The 20,109-nt window shown below is 41.2% G+C and overlaps 1 protein-coding gene across 4 annotated transcripts in view; it reads left to right on the top strand.

The window, feature by feature from the left end:
- Positions 1–20,109, top strand: part of herc2 (HECT and RLD domain containing E3 ubiquitin protein ligase 2) — a 74,284-nt gene that overhangs the window by 20,784 nt on the left and 33,391 nt on the right. For 3 of the 4 annotated variants that reach the window (XM_056253959.1, XM_056253958.1, XM_056253961.1), the window contains 35 exons: positions 1,278–1,419; positions 3,817–3,927; positions 4,150–4,321; positions 4,399–4,572; positions 4,875–5,063; positions 5,227–5,378; positions 6,043–6,200; positions 6,287–6,400; positions 6,490–6,741; positions 7,342–7,535; positions 7,625–7,825; positions 7,956–8,184; positions 8,371–8,495; positions 8,757–8,935; positions 9,010–9,194; positions 9,302–9,466; positions 10,035–10,220; positions 10,448–10,618; positions 10,720–10,823; positions 10,922–11,072; positions 11,240–11,454; positions 11,622–11,754; positions 11,922–12,049; positions 12,239–12,434; positions 12,517–12,644; positions 13,140–13,453; positions 13,530–13,681; positions 15,200–15,391; positions 16,885–17,072; positions 17,179–17,371; positions 17,507–17,689; positions 17,790–17,974; positions 18,199–18,346; positions 18,489–18,685; positions 18,821–19,051. In XM_056253959.1, the coding sequence (XP_056109934.1) occupies positions 1,278–1,419; positions 3,817–3,927; positions 4,150–4,321; positions 4,399–4,572; positions 4,875–5,063; positions 5,227–5,378; positions 6,043–6,200; positions 6,287–6,400; positions 6,490–6,741; positions 7,342–7,535; positions 7,625–7,825; positions 7,956–8,184; positions 8,371–8,495; positions 8,757–8,935; positions 9,010–9,194; positions 9,302–9,466; positions 10,035–10,220; positions 10,448–10,618; positions 10,720–10,823; positions 10,922–11,072; positions 11,240–11,454; positions 11,622–11,754; positions 11,922–12,049; positions 12,239–12,434; positions 12,517–12,644; positions 13,140–13,453; positions 13,530–13,681; positions 15,200–15,391; positions 16,885–17,072; positions 17,179–17,371; positions 17,507–17,689; positions 17,790–17,974; positions 18,199–18,346; positions 18,489–18,685; positions 18,821–19,051 (6,137 nt within the window). The remainder of the gene's footprint in view (positions 1–1,277; positions 1,420–3,816; positions 3,928–4,149; positions 4,322–4,398; positions 4,573–4,874; positions 5,064–5,226; positions 5,379–6,042; positions 6,201–6,286; positions 6,401–6,489; positions 6,742–7,341; positions 7,536–7,624; positions 7,826–7,955; positions 8,185–8,370; positions 8,496–8,756; positions 8,936–9,009; positions 9,195–9,301; positions 9,467–10,034; positions 10,221–10,447; positions 10,619–10,719; positions 10,824–10,921; positions 11,073–11,239; positions 11,455–11,621; positions 11,755–11,921; positions 12,050–12,238; positions 12,435–12,516; positions 12,645–13,139; positions 13,454–13,529; positions 13,682–15,199; positions 15,392–16,884; positions 17,073–17,178; positions 17,372–17,506; positions 17,690–17,789; positions 17,975–18,198; positions 18,347–18,488; positions 18,686–18,820; positions 19,052–20,109) is intronic. The other variant, XM_056253960.1, reaches the window with a different exon arrangement.

Below are 20,109 nucleotides of genomic sequence, written 5' to 3'. Positions count from 1 at the left end.
TTCCCGTTTACATGCAAACCAGTAACCATGACAACACAAGTAAACCGTGTTTACATGACTTTATTAATAAATCAGGCCATGACCGTGTGACGACAAAACAATCATTTGCGTATCTGACTTCATTTGTTTTGTCGGTTGATGTTAAATAAAGCTTGCAACATGTCAGCGGGAAACTTACAGCTCGTATATTCTCTCATGTCATGCAGTTACAGATGCAGCGTTTTGACTGAACCACTTCTACTTCTGCTGCACGAGATGAGAAAAAAAAGCAGAAAGCAGGTTAATGCGTTTACATAATGCGAAATCCGAGTAAGAGGCAAAAAACTACCAGTGTAAAAGAAAACGGGTTTCCCGTGTTTACATGACCACATGCGTTGTCATGACAAAAAAAAACTATAGGCTACAAGTTTTAGGGCTGGACGATATGATTATAGCCTATATATAACATTGATATGAGTGATCACCTGGATTTAGACCTACCTATATTGTATTTATATAAAGCGTTCACAGGCAAATTTGCTTCACGTATTTCCCCGGCGTCGAAATCAGGCACACAAATGTCAGGAAACACAATGGCTGCGTGTCAATATGGATCACTGGATCTTTGGTAGGCCTAAATTGTAAGGAACACTTATATCGAGTCCAAACATCGTTTGTTTTACTCTCGTTTCCGCAGTTTCCCCTATTAAATCCAGTCACGCAGCAGCTCTTTTGCCACTCAGTCCAGCTGAGGGGGCGTGTTCACGTGGGACACGTGACATCAATGCATTCCCTCTATTTAACCCCCCCGCCCCCCACGGTGACACCGGGATTACCGGTGTTGTGACACGTCGATTAACCGGTGGGAAATTTTCCTCACCGCGGCAACCCTACTCTCCACATCCAGAGCTGCATTTAAGAATAAAGCAGTGAGTGCAAAAGAGGCTGTTGACCATATTGATTTGTGTCAATTGTTTTATAATGTTAGTTTTACGGTGTTGAGACTTGTTTTAACTCTGTTGTTACAGTATATAATTAAAGCAGCAGTTTCCACTAATGTCATATTTTGTCATTCATTTGTAATGGATAATCCTATCTTTGTGTTTGTCCATTAAGCTTCAAATAGAAAGTCTAGATTTTGAAGATGCAACTTCTGTGAGTTTGACAGTGCAGACTGTCTGAAATATCTTGTAACTAAAGCACAGCATGACAATGACAGCCGTTAAAGCATTCAAATGTATACTATATAAAAAGTCTTGTATTCACACTCATGAACTGATGTGTTTGTGCCATCTCAGGTGATGATGCAGACCTGTGCAGTGAGTTACTGCAGGAGTCTCTGGACGCTCTCCGGGCTCTCCCAGAAGCCACTCTGTTTGATGAGGGCACTGTGTCGTCCGTCTGGCTGGAGGTCGTCGAGAGGGCTACCAAATTCCTCAGGTTTACTTGTCATCTTCACTATTCTCAAATGCATAAGTAGTAGTGGTATTTCCTATGTAGTAAGTTTTTGTCTAGAAAGCTTACACTACCTTCAAAAGTTTAAGGTCGTAAGATTTAAAAAATGTTTTTAAAAGAAGTTCACCAAGGCTTTGTTTATTTGATCGAAAATACATTAAAACATTGTGAAATATTATTACCAATTAAAATGTAAAACAGTTATTTTAAAATGTTATTTAGTCATGTGATGGCAATCTGAACTTTCAGCAGCCATTACTACAGTCTTCACTGTCACATGATCCTTGTGAAATCATTTCAATATGGAACTCGATTATCATCAATATTAAAAACCACTTTATATGTTTGTGGAAACCGGGATTTCACTGTGACTTTTGATCAATTTAATGCATCCTTACTGAATAAAAGTATTGAGTTATTTTTTATTTTTTTTTAATCATACTGACTCAACTTGTGAACGGTAGTCTATATAGAATTTAAGACCCCCTTTGGTGAAAGTCAAGTATTTAGCTGGGCTGATTTGTATATTCATTGATTCCTGTAAACCAAATGAAGCAAGGGTGTAGAGTTACATTCAAGATATTTTAAAGTTCCCCTGTAGTCAATATTATCCCTTAAAACTCATCTTTAGTCGCCAAAATGACTCATTTAAAAGTTTTTCCTGTAAAAAATAATTTATTCATGCCTTAAGATGGCTTGAATGTAACTCTACACCCTTGTTCATGTAGTATATTCCGATCCACGAACACGAATAAATTAGCCCCGCCTCCATATCGCCATTCAAATATAAAGAATTATCGGTATTGACCAAAATTTTCATATCGGTGCATCTCTATACGACAATTCACCATGATGTCACAACAGTAATAGACGTTCTTCCGGGTGGCAAAAGCCGAAGCGTTCCTATGGCAACGCTAGTAAATTGCTTGGAAGGGAGACCCACCGTCGACTGTAAAAATGTAATAAAAATAAAAAGTTGAATTAAATATAATGCGTTTTTTTATCATAATAACAACTGTGTTTAATGATATAAGTAAAAAATATAATAAATATGTAATATAGTAGGCCTACACATAATTAGCAAAATACTCTCTAGCTCTTTTTTTCTAGCCAAAATAACGTGCTATAGCCTATCATGGTCATTAAATGGCTTTCCTGAGGTAAATGTTGTGTGACATAATTGTTCTCCAGCTGTTATATTAACCTGTTTGCGCGGTTGAAAAACACTGATTGGCCGATATTATGTGTGAGGAATATACATTTCGGTAAGTTGCGTGAGAAAATGGATGTGTGGCGTGAGAGCGTGTGAAAAGTGAGTCTCACGGTCAATGCGTGAGAGTGGGCAGCCCTCTTTTACTTCAGGCAGTGACTGGCAATGAGTCTGATCTTAAAAAGAGACAAGTTTACTAATATTAGTCTCGAATTTCCCCGGCTGAAGATAAATGCTCTGCTATGATTTTGTAGATGGACCGTTTTGAGAATACACGAAGCAGAGTTGAAGGGCAAGCAGGGTTGGCAGCAGAAATGTAAACGTTGGATGAATCATATAATATAGGGCATCATTAAGATTTCCTACTTTTGACGACACAACGTCCACTCGCTATAACCTCCTCACCCACAAGAAATCGATACAACCCCTACACCTTTTGGTGTATATCTGGCAGCGCAACCCCAAACACAAGACGTTTTCATCATCGTTTCAACTTTGATCAACAGCAATGTGTTTAGCTATGTAACTGTTACAGTAGCCGGCTGGATCTCTTCAGTTAGTCAGTAGAAGCCACTCGCGTTCTGCCACCCGGAAGTATCTTGGTGCCTATTGTTTACAAACATTCTGAAATGCCGTATTAAAAACGCTTTGAACAACTTAGAACGTGAGTGGAGAAAGGCATATAGTTCATCATAGCATTGTAATATACAGCATAAACAAAATTCACCTGCTATATTGCTAAATGTACCAGATTTTTCATATCAACAGAAAAATATACTGGGATAAACTGGTTTCTCTTGAGACGCCCCTGCTTCGCAGCAGTTAATGATATGCTAAAGCCCGCCCAAGTGTTGACATGATTGGTTACAAGGTAGTTTGTGGTGGAAGGAACACTGGCGATTTCAAACTGCGTTTTTGAGACTGTCTTTTATTTACTGCAAGGGAAATACTCAGCAATGGTGTTGCTTAAGACAAACCATGTGCAAATTCATATTAAAAACACCACATAGACATATAAACAACATAAAAAACGTGATTTTAAGGCATGAAGAAATTTTCACAGGGAAAATGGTTTAAATATAGGCACTTTAACATAAAGTGATCTTAAATTCACACATTCCTAATGCTCATTGCAGTTTAAGCTTATTTTACTTTTATATTTTGTTTTTCAGTGACATCCATGGAAGTGCCAGTGGAAAAGCAGCCAGTGACATTCCCCTGCAGGATCAGCACTTGGCCCTGGCCATCCTGCTGGAGCTCGCAGTGCAGCGAGGAACTCTCAGGTATTCAGAGTACTGTTACATTTGACCAGGGTCCAAAATGCGTTCTGCTAAAATTCCTATAAATCTATAACTGAAAGCCGATTTTTACTCTCAGTTGGCCCTTGGCGAGAGTTAATTTTGTACCTTGCATTTGACTTTTCTTTCCGAGACTTTTGGAAGAACTGAAGAGTCTTATTTATAAATACTCTCTCTAACCTGCTTTTGCGTGTGTTTGTATTGTAGTCAGCTGCTGTCTGCGGTTCTGCTGCTTCTGAGGCTCTGGGACAGTGGAACCAGAGAGATGGATAATGAGCGCTCGACCCAAGGCACGAGCGCCCCTTTACTGCCCCTCCTGCAGCGCTTCCAGAACATCCACAGCAGTAAGGAGGAGCCTGTTCCCGAAGAGGAGATCGAGGTGAGATTGAATCACTGAATAATTTTTAGAACTGTGCTGTTCTTCCAGGTTTTACATCTCACTACTTTTGTTCTCAGATCCTTTCGGCCCCTCTGAGCCCAAACGAGAGCTTTCTGCGCTACCTTACACTGCCTCAAGATAATGACCTGGCCATTGATCTGCGGCAGACAGCTGTAGTCGTCATGGCACACTTGGACCGCCTGGCAGCCCCGTGCAGCCCCCCGCAGTGCAGCTCACCCACTTCTAATAAGGTACTGCATGGAACACACACTCAGTCATGTTCTGACATTTTATTTGCAGTGTCATACAGGAAGTAACAGTCGCTTAGCCTTTTGTCATCTACTACCTGGTTGCCTAGAGTCCCCCTTTTTGTTGTTTGTGCTGAATTAACTTCTTGGCTTTAGAGCACAATGATTCTTCAGAAAGCTCCAAGGAACTCTCATTTAAATGGGATTAGGTCCCTGTGCTGTCAGTATACTGCGCTATAATCCCTCTATGAGAAAAACAACACCATTCTTAATAGATGTCAAGCTCTTTGTCGTTCCACTTCCAGGGTACACTGCAGGAGGTGATCGGTTGGGGTCTGCTTGGATGGAAGCCTTATGCTAATGTGAATGGACCAATTCAGTGCAAAGCACTGTCGAACCTGGGCGTCACACAGATTGTCTGCTCAGAGAAGGGTTTCTTCATTCTGACCATCACTGGTGCTGTCTACACACAAAATTACAAAAGCACCACTCTAGTGAGTCTCTCATTTTGTTATCTGAATATCTTGTTTTAGTTTTTTCCCCCATACTTAACAGATTAATGTGACTGTGCGTATAACTGTTGCTGAGACAGATTTCTCTTTATGTTACTACTTTTGATTTGCACACTAAACCAATAAACCTGTGATTTCCCATCAGGGTCCTATGCTAGTCCACGCATTGTCATCTAGGAAAATAATGAAGCTTGCAGCTCATCCTGATGGGCAGCACTACTTGGCTCTTTCAGTTAATGGGGAGGTGTTCTCCTGGGGTTGTGGAGATGGAGGCAGACTGGGACATGGAGACACCACGTAAGAGCATATCAACTTCATCAAACTTTCAATAATTTCTCTCAGATCCATATATATATGTAAAAGAATTTTGGGGTCGGTGTCTTTTAAAAAAATTTCTTTTAATGCTCACCAAGACTACATTTATTTGTTCAAAATACAGTAAAATTGTCAAATTACAATTTTAAATAATAAAATATTTTGATTTATTTTAAATGGTCATTTATTCCTGTGATGGCAAAGCAAATTTTTGAGACTTCTGAAATCATTATAATATACTTTGGTGCTCATTTTTCATTATCATTTATTTGGAATAGAAATCTTTTGTAACATTATACATGTCTTTACTCTGAATTTTGATCAATTTAATTCATCTTTGCTAAATAAAATTTTTAATTTCTTTAAAACAATAACCTCAAACTTTGAAACGATATTGCAGCTTGAAAAAGCGTGTCATGTTCAAGGGGGGAAAATGTATATGAAAGTCTTCTAAGGCCAAGTGCTGGTATGTTGCAATGGACAGTGTGAAATACAGTTTAGCATTAATTATGAAAATATTTGACCATTCAGTGTTCAATAAAAATGAAGGCATCCAGAAACTAAATTACAAATATGTAATATAAAAAGCATTAATGTTATTTTTCTTTTTCATTCTTTTTTACACACATTTCTTGCGTTTCTACAGGTATTTAGAGGAACCCACCATGATTGCAGTATTCACAGGGAGGCCGACGGGGAAGCAAGTCATGCAAATTGCATGTGGCAGCACGTACAGTGCAGCGATCACCGCAGATGGAGAGCTGTATACATGGGGCCGGGGAAACTACGGCAGGCTGGGCCATGGTAATATCTACAGTATAAATCCAGCTAAGATCCACTAGAATCTTACCTCAGGACAAAGTGAAATGTTGTCTACCTTGTTTCTAAAGGCTCCAGTGAGGACCAGACAACTCCCATGCTGGTAACCGCTTTAAAGGGGCTTAAGGTGATTGATGTGGCTTGTGGAAGTGGAGATGCTCAGACCCTTGCTGTGACTGAGAATGGTATGACATCTGAAAAGAGCACTTTCAGCAGTGGTTTTAAGATGATGAGTGGATGATATGATCATATTTCTATCTCTTACTCTTTACAGGTCAGGTATGGTCATGGGGTGATGGGGACTACGGTAAACTCGGCCGTGGGGGTAGCGATGGATGTAAAACGCCAAAACTTGTGGAGAAGCTGCAGGATTTGGATATTTTGAAGGTGTGCTGCGGGAGCCAGTTCTCTTTAGCTCTTACTAAAGATGGACAGGTCTACACCTGGGGCAAAGGAGACAATCAAAGACTCGGCCACGGCACTGATGAACATGTCCGCTATCCCAAACTGCTTGACAGTCTACAAGGTACATAGCATTTTCCTTTGTTTTCAGCCATTGTTTTCACAAAATATACATTTCAGGTTTTTAAAAACCCGCGTTGGTCTCTCCAGTGCTGGAAAGCGGGTCCTAAAGCTCTTGCCTGATCATAACCCTTCTTTTTCCAGTGATAATACTCTAGTATTATAGTAATACCCCCTACTGCTGAATTATAAATTATACAAATTTTATGCTGTTAAACATTAATATAATAAAGGTTATGCCATTAATAGCAAATAGTGGATGACTTAAAGCAGTATTCCCATTCGGTTATGTTGAGATGCTCTCGTGGGTGAACGTGACCTTGGGCCTCTGCATCTTGGTCAAAACACCTCCACAAAATGTGAGTGCTGACTGTTTCATGAGGGGAGTAATCTGCTAAATCGCATTCAAGTTGGCTCCATTGTAGTATGGAATGGCCACTTTTAACAAACACTCTCCTTTCATTTTTCTCTTTTTTTACCCCCATTGAATATTGACTTGTTTCACCTGGAAGTAGTGTGCAAAATCCATTTCATGCTTAGTCATCAGTTTTCATCTGCATTTAATGTAAAGTCTGCTCTTAATATTCGTTATTTGTCAATTTAGGTAAGAGGGTGGTGGATGTAGCGGTTGGCTCTACACACTGCCTGGCCCTCACTGAAGAAGGGGAGGTGCACAGCTGGGGAAGTAATGATAAACTACAGCACTTTGACACGCTCTTCTCAAATAAGAAGCAACCTAAAGCCCTGCCGGGGCTCAACTCCAAACACATAGTGGGCATCTCCTGCGGCCCTGGCCAGGTATAACCTGTCAGTCACCAAGATGTGATGCGTTGTACTCTGCTTTTAACTGTGCATGCTTATTATCTTTCATATTTTCTGTGTGTCAGAGTTTTGCATGGTCGTCATGCTCTGAGTGGTCCGTGGGGCTCCGCGTACCATTTGTGGTGGACGTATGCACTATGACATTCGACCAGCTGGACCTGCTTCTACGGCAGGTCAGCGAGGGCATGGACGGCAGCTCTGATTGGCCACCGCCACAGGAGAAAGAATGCATGGTTGTGACTGCTCTCAACCTGCTCAGACTACAGGTCAGTCATCAAAACAGAATTTGCATTTATATATTCTAAAACAACAGTTTGAATGGTAAAGCATGTGTCCTCTTAAAGGGATAGTTTAATAATGGAAATGAAAATCATTATTATATTTAATGTATTTCAGCTCCATGCAGCCATCAGTAACCAGGTGGATCCTGAGGAGCTGGGTCTGGGCCTGGGCAGTGGGCTGCTTAATAACCTCAAGCAGACGGTGGTGACACTGGCCAGCAACGCTGGGGTGCTAAACACTGTGCAGGCGGCCGCCCAGGCCGTGCTTCAGAGTGGCTGGTCAGTGTTACTGCCCACTGCGGAGGAAAGAGCAAGAGCCCTGTCCTCACTGCTGCCCAATGCAGGTCAGTGCATGAATTCTGTGCTTGGAAAACTGCTGATACTATTGATCTTATACCTTTATCATATATATCATATTGGCTGGTTTACATCTAGAATCATCTGTTGAGATGTGCAAAAATAAATTAATTAAAAGGTGATGATTTTTTTCCAGTACAACCCGATGGTCAAAAGCATTTCTGTGTTTTTAGCATCTGCTAATGAGATGGGTGTAAGTCCTGGCCGTCGCTTCATGATCGACCTCTTGGTTAGTAGTCTGATGGCGGATGGAGGGCTGGAGTCCGCTTTGAACGCTGCCATCACAGCCGAGATCCAGGTCAGCATGTTTTATTCATTAGTCACTTCATCATTTTTTCACCCTTCATGCCTTATATCTGCAACACTCAACAGAGCACTGCCAAAAAACAGACAGAGGAGGAAACAGATTCATGAACCCTGAGGGGAAAGTGTCAAAAATAATAAACATTTTAAATAATGTAATCCGTTATCCAAAGCGTATATACACAAGGTTATTTTTGTTTAATTTGATTTTTGTTTTGACTTTCCAGTTAATTAATTTCTGTGTATCTTCAATTAGGATATTGAGGCAAAGAAGGAGGCACAGAAAGAGAAGGAGATCGATGAGCAGGAAGCCAGTGCTTCCTCGCTGCATCGGTGTCGCACCACACTGGACAAAGACCTGATCAACACCGGCATCTATGAGTCTGCCAACAAACAGAGCCTCCCATTGGTCCAGCTGGTCCAACAGTTGCTCAGGTACTGCAGAGACTTATCTGAACTTACTACTTATGGTCTATAGCCTGTAGTAACTCTTGTGTTTTTTGCTGTAGGAACATTGCTTCGCAGACTATAGCTCGTCTTAAGGATGTGGCGCGACGCATCTCAAACTGCCAAGACACGGAGCAGGTCAGCAAGGAGCGCTCGGCCTCTCTGGACCTACTGCTGCGCTTTCAGAGGCTGTTGGTCTGCAAGTTGTACGTTGGTGTCAATGGCACTGTGGGTGTGGGAGGATACAGTAAGTAGAAGAACTTAATTTTTATTTGTGCATGGCCTCATGACCAGGGGTTTTGTTATGGAACCACCATTTGAGCATCAAGTCAACAGTATCTCTCATTGTCACAGCTTTGAGTCACTCAGAGATTCTGGGAGTAGGATCTCTTTTGAAGAAGTACATGGCTTTGCTGTGCACACACATTGGGGATATCCTTCCTGTGGCCACCAGCATCGCCCTCATCAGCCATCGTCACTTTGCAGAGGTGGCACGTGTCCTTGAGGGAGATCTCACGGGTGAATATGCCATTTCATGTTAACCTATTACATAAAGCTTTAGAACAATTCTGATATTAAAGGAAAATTATATTTAAGTTCTGAATATGATTAACTGACCCTCATGTAATTCCAGAACTGTCTGCTATTATTTTTTCTTTTGAAGTCTATTTCTTTTCTTCATTTGTTCTTTCTTTTCTTCATTTGTTATTTGTCATTCTTAAATGTCATGATGTTGAACCCTTAAAAGGGAAGAGATTGTATTTGATTTTAGGGGTACAGTGTTGCAGAGAGTTTTCATTGGAAAATGTCTTGCATTTCAATCTCTTCCTTCTAAAGGGTTTGACATCATGAAAGTTGTTCAGAAGACATGCCTGAAATAAAATTTGATGTCATTAACATCCAATTTGCACTTTATTTGGTTTGAGAGTTATTAGAATTTGTACCTCACGTGAACCAAGGTTTAAAAACCATGTCCTACACCGTCTTAAATGGAGTATTTTCATTTTAAAGAGAATATTTCTTTAAAGTAGTGGGAAGTGATATTCATATTCATATTTGCCAACAATCCTGTTTTTTCATCTTCCAGGTGTTTTGCTACCAGAGTTGATCGTGTCCATTGTGCTGCTGCTGACCCATGATGCTGGCCTGATGCAGGAGACTGGATCCATTCCTCTGCTCGCTGCTCTATTGGAGCACCTGGACCGTTTTAACCATCTCGCCCCTGGTACAGAGAGAGATGATAACGAGGATCTTGCATGGCCTGGGCTCATGGGTATGAGAGAAATCCACCAATGCACTTCTTTCATAAATTAGAGAATCTGATTGTACAGTTGAGATTTAAAAATATGTTAGCAAATGAGAGTTACACTAAATGTATGGAGTGTAACACAATATTTAGTCAACTTATTAAAGATTAGAACACAGGAATGCACAGTATAGTAAATGAAGAGCAGCGATGCACAATTTTCAGCTTTCTTCAATAAACCGCTTTCTTTTCAGGTTTCTTTTTCAATGGGCCGAGCTCAAAGAACAACGAGGAAGTGTCACTTATCCGCAAAGCTGACCTGGAGAATCATAATAAAGATGGTGGCTTCTGGACTGTCATTGATGGGAAGGTCTATGATATTAAAGACTTCCAGGCTCAGACCCTAACCGGCAACAGCATCCTCGGTATAGCAAACATGTAACAAAAATGCCCGAAACCTTTTACTTGAAATTCATTTTCAAATAAGAGTTTTGTAAGTTGATTGTCATCTGTTTTTCCTCTACAGCCCAGTTTGCTGGAGACGATCCTGTGGTAGCTTTAGAGGCCGCTCTTCAGTTTGAAGACACCAGAGAGTCCATGCAAGCTTTCTGTGTGGGCCAGTACATGGAGGTCTGTCTGACTTTTGTATTCACCAGTTTCAACCCGCTTTATTCTAAGAATGTTTGGACTTCATTTTTCTTGTTCTTGTTGGTTCTATGTTTGTCCAGCCCAACCAAGAAATGGTGACAACGCCTGACCTGAGCAGTCTGTCCTCACCTCTTATAGATGCTGAGAGGAACCTGGGTCTGCTGCTGGGGCTACATGCCTCGTATCTGGCCATGAGCACCCCTCTCTCCCGCATAGAGTTAGAATGTGCCAGTGAGTTATGATATTGCAAATGTTTCAGTAGTGCTTCAAAAATCGAGATGCAAATAAAAAAATGTAAAACAAAAAAATATATATATATAACTTATAACTTTTTTAAAAACAATAAAAAAAAAAAAAAGTTTAACCTTTTTACTCCACTTTACTCTTCTACCTTTCAGAATGGCTCCAGTCATCCATTTTCTTCGGTGGTCTTCAGACGAGTCAGATCCACTATAATTATAATGAAGAGAAGGATGAGGACCACTGCAGCTCTCCAGGGACCACCACTCCAGACAAAGCCAAACTCTACTGCCGCAGAATCACTCTGAGTGATCACGCCCAGCCCTTTCTGCAAGCCATCGCTGACAACACCACCCAGGACCACACTGTGAAGGTCATACACAGGGAAAGGCTATAATTTATATGTCTCTTCATTTAGTATTATTTATTATACAGTCCATTCCCTAAGATTTTACTGTCAAATTGTTTATCAGAACAGATACTGCATCATTTGGGATGTGTTCTGATGGTTGATGTTGGATTCTTTCTGATTTGCTGCAGGACTTTTTATGCCAAATCGAGCGGTGCTGTAAACAGTATCATCTCATCACTCCCATCACTTTTCCACCGGAACATCCTGTCGAGGAAGTGGGCCGCCTGCTGCTCTGTTGCCTTCTCAAGCACCAGGACCTTGGTAACTTAGAAAGTGTTTGTTGAATTGAGGGGTGACAGCTGCTTTATATTTATAGTTTTAGTTTCTGAAATCCTATTTACTAAACTAGCACTGAAGTTTCTGTCTTATTTTGAATATTCCTTTTATTTTTTTTATTCATTAATATCAAAATCTGTTTTCTTATGCAGGTCATGTTGCCCTCTCTCTTGTTGATCAATATGCCTTGGGTGTAGACCAGGGGAAACAGAGGTCCCTCCCCAAATCTGTGATTGATGTGTGTCGAATGGTGTACCAGGCCAAGTGTTCTCTGATAAAAGTGAGCAAAGAGAAAATCTAAATAATCCAAATAAATGTATTTTATTGTACCCGTTTCCTTGGTATATTCAGCTACATATTAATACCAGGTCTAAGCTGTGTTTAAGTGTAATGTGGTATGTCACCTTGTCATTTACATCATAATGACCTCTTTGACCATCTCTTCTGTGATCTTTCCTGTGTGGTACAGACACACCAGGAGCAGGGCCGCTCTTATAAAGAGGTGTGCGCCCCAGTGATCGAGAGGCTGCGATTTCTGTTTAATGAGCTCAGGCCTGCCGTCAGTAATGACCTGTCCATTGTGTCCAAACTGAAGCTGCTGAGCTCTCAGCCTCGCTGGAAGAGGATCACACAGAAACTGATCAGAGACCGCCGCAAAAAGAGGGGTAACTAGTCTAACTGTTCATTTAAATGTTCAGTGTAAAATGTTCAGTCTGTAATTATAGCATGTTTCGCTTAATCTCTCAGTGCCTAAGAAGTCAGAGTCAGCTGATCTGGAGGAGTGTAAGAGTGAGAGGGAAGGGACCAATGAGGAGCCGCCTGCTCCTATCAACCCCACCCCTGTGGACAAGAAACAAACGGTCAAATCTGCAAAGGTTTGCCTTTTCTCTCTCTCGCTCTCTCTAATTGATTCATGCATATCTGTCAGAGATTATCACAGCTGTATCTATAAATATCTCTTTCATCGCTGCTGCTCTGACATCTAGGTGTTATTTGCATGTGTTATTTATATCTATAGTTGCTGTCCTTTTTTAATACCTTCTTCATCAACAGCATCTTGTTTAGTTGAAATTACAGTTTGGGGATTTCTATGGAATTTGTCATTTTAAAGTATTTATATATATATATAATTTTTTACTAATTTACTTTGTAGTTAATTATTGTCCTTTAATGTGTTGTTTTTGTATCCTTTTATTGAAGGGTCTCTGTGTTTATAAATCTGACATGTTTGAAATCATTTTTATTTAGCTTTTCTTTACAAATATTATTATACACTTAATTAGATTAATTAATAAGCATATCATGTAATTAAAAATGTAAGTGATTGACAGCCCTATTTATTTAAAAAAAATTTGTCCTTTAACTTGTAGCAGGATAAGTGGCAGCCTCTGCTAAACACCATAGGCAGCGTTCAGAAGTACCGCTGGTTAAGGCACAGCGTTCAGGGCTCCTTCTCTCAGTCCAGCCTCATGAGCACCATCGTTGAGTTTGCTCTGAAAGAGGAGCCACTGGACGTGGAGAAGATGAGGAAATGCCTCCTTAAACAGCTGGAGCGAGCTGAGGTCCGGCTGGAGGGAATAGACACTATGCTTAAGCTGGCATCCAAAAACTTCCTCCTGCCTTCCGTACAGTACGCCATGCTCTGTGGCTGGCAGAGGGTCATACCTGAAGGGACCAATATTGGGTAAGTGCAAAATATTATCAATGTATAGCACTTTAAGCAGACTTGTTTACATTTAATATCTGCTTTGCTTAAATAGGGAGCCTCTGGCTGACTGTCTAAAGGACGTAGATCTCATTCCTCCATTTAACCGAATGCTGCTGGAGGTGACGTTCGGTAAGCTCTATGCTTGGGCCATCCAGAACATCCGCAACATCTTGTTGGAGGCCAGTGTCAAGTTCAAGGAGCTGGGTAAGTTTTTTTAATGATAAAAAAATACAGCAAAACAGTAATATTGTTAAATATTAACATAGAAAAGTTGTTGTAAATTGTAATAATATTATATTTTAAAATGTAATTTATTCCTGTAATGGCATAGCTTAATTTTCAGCAGCCATATGATCCCTCAGAAATCATTCTAATATGCTGATTAGTGTTGTCAAAAGTACCGACTTCCGTGTTGAGCGGAATCGTAAACATCTCTGATTGCCCATTGTGCTCACATGCTCATCAAATGTGTTTGTGATTGGCTAAAATGATCAGCGATTCAAAAACATGTTGTTAACATACTTCAATGACACTCTTCACCGAGGTCTTACACAGATACACACGGGAGCGTTTGAAAGCAGGCATCTATCAGTGGACCGTTCCGCTGATAGACGCATGCTTGTGCTTTCAAACGCTCCCGCTTTCTTTCAAACACTCTTGTGTGCTCTTAAACACTCCCGTGCATTGATCACTGTAGCCAATCACAGACATATCCGATGAGCGCGTGAACACAATGGCCAATCAGAGGTGTTTACGATTCTGCTCAACAACTGCATCAAATTTCAGTACCAACTTGGTACCGAAGTCGGTACTTTTGACAATACTAATGGCGCTTTTCCACTGCATAGTACGGTACGGTTCGGTTCGGTACGGCACGCTTTGGCGCTTTTCCACTGCATAGTACGGTACGGTTCGGTTCGGTTCACTTGTGGTGCTTTTCCACTGCATGGTACGGTACGGTACGGCTCGCTTCGGCTCGCTTTAAATGGTACCTGGTCTGTTGAGGTTCCAAGCGTACCGTACCGGTACTAAAATGTGACGTAAAAACACTGCAGATCACTGATTGGTCAGACAGAATCGTCACTACCAGCATCATTGGACACTAAACCCGCTAGATTTAAATAACCAGTAGACAACAGCCAACGCGGTAGCATCTGTTTTTTAAACTTTAAAAAGAAATGGCTGAATCGTGGTCAGTGGACGAGGTGCAGACGTTCCTCTCGTTGGTTGCCGAGGAGCGGATCCAGCGAGAGCTATCACCGGACCTACAAACAGTGTAGGGACAAAATAACGATCAGTCCCACCCACTTTGAAGGGGTACTAACTGCGGTGGAAAAGCAACCGAGCTAAAGCGAACCGAACCGTGCCGTACCGAGTCGAGTCGTACCACGCAGTGGAAAAGCGAAGCGAGCCGAACCGTTCCGCGCCGAGTCGAACCGTACCGAGCCGAACCGAGCCGTACCAGCAGTGGAAAAGAGCCATAATGGTGATTTGGTGCTCAAGAAACATTTCTTTTTTATTATCAGTTGTGCTGCTTAATATGTTTGAAAACCGTAATACATTAAGTACATCATTTTTACTTTTACTTTTGAACAAATTTGTGTCCTTTCTGAATAAAAGTATTAATTTCTTAAAATAAATAAATCTTATTGACCCTGAACTTTTTGTACAGTAGAGTATTTTGTTTTTTCATTTTACTGATTGTTGTTTCCTCTCCTCCAGGTGTGCAGCCAGTGCCTCTGCAGACCATCACTAATGAGAACCCAGCAGGCCCCAGTCTGGGTACCATCCCTCAGGCACGCTTCCTGCTGGCCATGCTCCATATGCTCACTCTCAAACACGGAGCTAACAGTCTCAGCCTCCTGCTGAACTCCGGCACCCTCGCCCTCACCCAGAGTGTTCTCCGACTCATTGGTTAGCACCTTCTCTCTTTATTTTCTAGGGCAGTTGGACTCTCTTGTATAGGGTTAGATTGGTTCAGTTCTATGGGATCATGTGGGTTCTGTTCTATAGGGTTAGATAGGATTCTATTTCTAGTTTTTAGTGGGGTTTTTATTTCTTGGTATGAATGTGTAAGGCCTGCTCAATCGGTCCAACGACAGTTTCCGATAAGTGTTTAACCTTTTTAAAACTAAGGCTAAAAAAAATGTAACCTTTTATCTGACTCCATTTTATCACAATCTCAAATTTAGGTTAGAATGCAAATTAGTTATTGGTCATTTATATAATAGTTTAGCAGCACATTTGATTATTCTATTTAACTCTTTACTCTTAATATTCTCGTTCATTCGGGTGCCAAAGTCGCACAGGGTCCTCTTCTATCTTAGACAGTCGCATTCATTGCCCCCTTGGTTGTATTAAAATTAAAGTAACGTTTTCTTTATACAGAGGTCATGACCACGACTACAGATATAAGCCGACCAATATTACTTCTCTGATAGTAGCTTTGATTTGGTCATGCCATGGTTTCCCACGTACACTTAACTAAAGTAACATTACATTAAACAGAGGCAAGACTCACCCTATTTACCAAGTACACTTGAGTTAGTGCCAAATATTAGCCGGAACTCTAAAATCACAGTTGGTCTGCCCTATGCTCCACTAAAAACTGGACGGAGATTTGCGGTAACAATGGATACAACGTAATCTACTAAAGTTAATAATTTCAGAGTTATAAAGTCAGAATAAATCCAAATGTAAACAATTTATTATGTCAGGTATATGTATCATGCCAATTACATAATCAGTTCAAAGATAATCAATACAATAACATCAAATGCTCAGAGATAGAGTAATAGATGTACCTGACTCAGGAAATACATGATGCTGAGCATTACGGGCGGATTTCATTACAAATGGTCAGAGCCTCTTGTTGCATTTCTTTATATACCCAGACCAAGAAAGAAACCTAAACATATGCTAACAATGGGAATTTGCATTAATCACTGTCTCCAGAGTTTACACCTTTAGAGGGCAGGATGCTATTTGCATGAAAGACTCACCCTCCTCCATGACCTCTGTAAGCAGGATATCTCTAAACTCTTAACTTTATTGTCTTTAGGTTTATTTCTTTGGGGATGAGACCTTTGTACCAGTCGCACTGAGACATTTCAAATGATACCAAACATGTATAGTGTTGTATGATAATTGTTAATCGTCACATTAAACCATATCGATTTTTGGTGAATTTCAGGTGATCTCAGCATGAGAGAGAGAGACGAGATGGGGAAGGGAGAGACTTGTAAATTGGGAGGTGATCAACTCAAGTGTGATCGTGTCTCGAATGGGGATGTTAATATAGCAAGAGAGTTCAGATGTTAATTTCCTTTGTTTTTTCAGAGTTGCCCCTTCTTCCAGTTCTTCCAGTTTTTCCAGTCTTCCAAATGTGTCGGCATTGTGTTGTACAGGTCCCAGCTCTGACAGCAGTGAGGAGGAGCTGAGCTCTGTAGCTCATGGAGACTCTGCTACAGTTCTCGAGGAGTCCAGGAAGGAGACGACCCCCACCCCTCTCCCCGCCTCCGGCCCCGAGTTGGCAGCTATGATGAAGATCGGCACGAGGGTGATGAGAGGACCTGACTGGAAGTGGGGAGACCAGGTGTGTTAAATTTGACATGTTTGCATTTGTGTACACTTGAATTCTGAAGTGTGGATAAGACAATGGCTAGTCAGTTTCTTGTAAGTCCCTGTATGGTGTGTTTTAGGATGGCCCACCTCCAGGCCTAGGGCGTGTGATTGGGGAGTTAGGAGAAGATGGCTGGATTCGTGTCCAGTGGGATACCAGCAGCACCAATTCCTACAGGATGGGCAAAGAGGGCAAGTATGACCTTAAACTGGCCGAGCCGCCTCCTGCCACCCAACCTGCCACAGAAGACTCTGACACAGAGGACGACACAGGTTAGTGCTCCACTCTGCTCTGGCATTCCAGATAACACAACAATTACTTCCTAATCTTGGTATTTTAATGTATTCGACCTTGTCATGTTGATTTATTAATATATATATATATATACCTCTCTTGTATTCTCTTAGAAGGGGAGGTGATGGAGAAGAGTGTTCACCCTACTGCGATCATGTTGACCAGTACAGTTAATCTGTTGAAGACACTGTCACTATCCTCTGGGATTTATGCTGAGGTGATGCAGGTCGATGCCATTAGCACTCTGTGTGGTCAACTTAGGATACTGGTGGAGAGTGGAGCCAATGACAAGACTGGTAACAGTTTCTTTTTTAACTATATCAAATAATTAAATGTCACATACTTAGTAGTTCTATATATTTATAGGGTCCTTTCAACCACATTCCTACTCTTTAGGTTGTTCGTCTCACAAGCTGGTGTCCCTTGAGCAGCACAGGAGCTGGTGCACGCTTGGATTTATTCGCAGTATAGCTCTCATGCCCCAGATGTGCAGTACCTTGAGCTCCTCTGCCTGGATAAATCTGCTCATACGCATCGTGGAAGGCCACCAGTCCTTCACTGCAGTCACACTACAAAGACAGGTGCCAGCACTGTTCTGGTTTCATTCAACACTTATCATGAGTTCTGCTTGGGTTTACCTAGAGAAGGAGAGCTTTCCTTGTCTCATTACTGTAAAATTGTCATTCTACAAGTTTCATGTGTACCACAGGGTTAAAATTAGTGCATCTGAGCCGGACACATTAGTGTTGTTGACAGGATCCATTTAGTGCCATGTTTTAATCAATCTCTCCGCACCCCATTGCAGATTCTTGCCCTACGGCTTCTACAGGCAGTATTACCATCCTGGGATAAGACAGAGCGCTCACAGGATATGAAGTTTCTGGTGGAGAAACTCTTTGGGTTCCTCGGAAGCCTGCTCAGCACTTGTTCCTCAGATCTGCCCCTTCTCAGGGGTACTGCACATTTATTTGCTTTTCTCTCTGTGGTATTTTCTCACTTTTTGTGCTCGAATTCTTTGATTCGAGGTAGTGCAAAGGCTGATTTCAGGATGTCATGTTAACCTTTTAATTTTTTTTGACATTTTGCGATTTACAGAATGTTCGATGCGCAGGAGGAAGTCCCGCCCTCAAGCCTCTCTGACAGCCACTCACAGCAGTACCCTAGCAGAGGAAATAGTGGCCTTACTGCGTATACTTCATTCCCTTGGCCAATGGAATGGCCTAATAAATGAATACATTAACTCACAGCTCAGTGGTATCAGTGACGTCATGGCAGGCAGACACACTGAAGCGGTATGAGTGAAATTGATCATATTCAATAATAGTCACCCAATTATAGTGTTGTAAAATGATGACTTAAGGTGCCATATTTTGATATTGAGTCCTGGCTAGAGGATTTTGAATACTTCTATACTGTGTTTCTATCAGGCTGTGCTTGAAGACTACCTCCCCAATGCAGAAGCCCCTGCTGTGGGCAGCCTGATGGCTGTTTTGGCAGTCATTGGTGGGATTGATGGCCGCCTGCGCCTGGGTGGACCTGTTGTTCATGAGGAATATGGGGAGGGCACTGTGACTCGCATCACACCTAAAGGACGAATCACTGTTCAGTTCCACGAAATGAGGAACTGCAAAGTCTGCCTTCTCAGTCAGCTCAAGCCGGTACATATTCGCTAACATGCAGTATTACTCCCTGTTCATTCATCATGCTGGATGGTAGGGGTGTAACCATACACTCATGTCATGATTCGATATAAATTGCGATACTGAACTCACGATACAATACTATTGTGATATTTTAAGCAAAAATAAAGATTTCTTTTTATTATTATTACTTTATAATCATATTATTTTATTATTATCAGGACCCACAAATATTCCCCCGTTGCATTATTATATATTATATTCAACATTATATATAGTACTGTAGTAATGTCACTGAAACATTAACTTTCATGTCAAAATGACTATTCCCAAATGGAATGGTTAGTTCATCCAAAAATTATTTGTGCACGTCACGCAAGCATTTGAACATCCGTGTTTACTTTAGTATGCATCGTTGTAAATCTTTTCATCATATAAAGCCATTGTGTCTCTTCAGAAAACTTGGATTTAGATTAGATTATTTTTACGATGCCTTTAACTTTATGGACTTTAAATGGAGGGACCAAAATCTCTCAGGTTTCATAAAAAATATCTTCATTTGTGTTTGGAAGTTGAAAGAAAAACTTATAGGTTTGAAAAGACATCAGGGTATATATGATGACAGAATGTAAATTTTTGGGTAGATTATACCTTGTACAATAAAGCCTGGTTCACACGGCAGGATAATTAGGCCGATTTTAGCCCCGATTCACCCCTTCCGACAATCTTAAGGATGCTCCGATTATCGTAAAATAATCTGATCAGATATTCCTGTCGTGTGTGGTGTGTTAAGACTGCTCTCGTCTGCTCGGAAGGACGTCGGGACTGCTCCGATCTCAAATCGGGGATATCCAACATGTTGGATTTTTTTGGCCCGATTTCTCCTCGTGTGTGGTCTCTCCAGATGCCAGCAAGGTTTTCCAGCCCAAAACCTCGTCAAAAACCGCGAGAATGCACAAAAAAACGCCCATTGTTTTTGGGCTTGTTTTCTCGTTTAAACACATTGAAATCATGAACAAGCTTTAAAATTACCCATTGGTCCGTGTACTTTTGCGTCCATTCGTTTTTCCTTTTTT

Source organism: Rhinichthys klamathensis, unplaced genomic scaffold (genome assembly GCF_029890125.1).
Source record: "Rhinichthys klamathensis goyatoka isolate OS25496 unplaced genomic scaffold, OSU_Roscu_1.1 h1tg000109l_1, whole genome shotgun sequence".
Lineage (NCBI taxonomy): Eukaryota > Metazoa > Chordata > Actinopteri > Cypriniformes > Leuciscidae > Rhinichthys > Rhinichthys klamathensis.
This window is presented reverse-complemented; position numbering and strand designations above follow the sequence as displayed.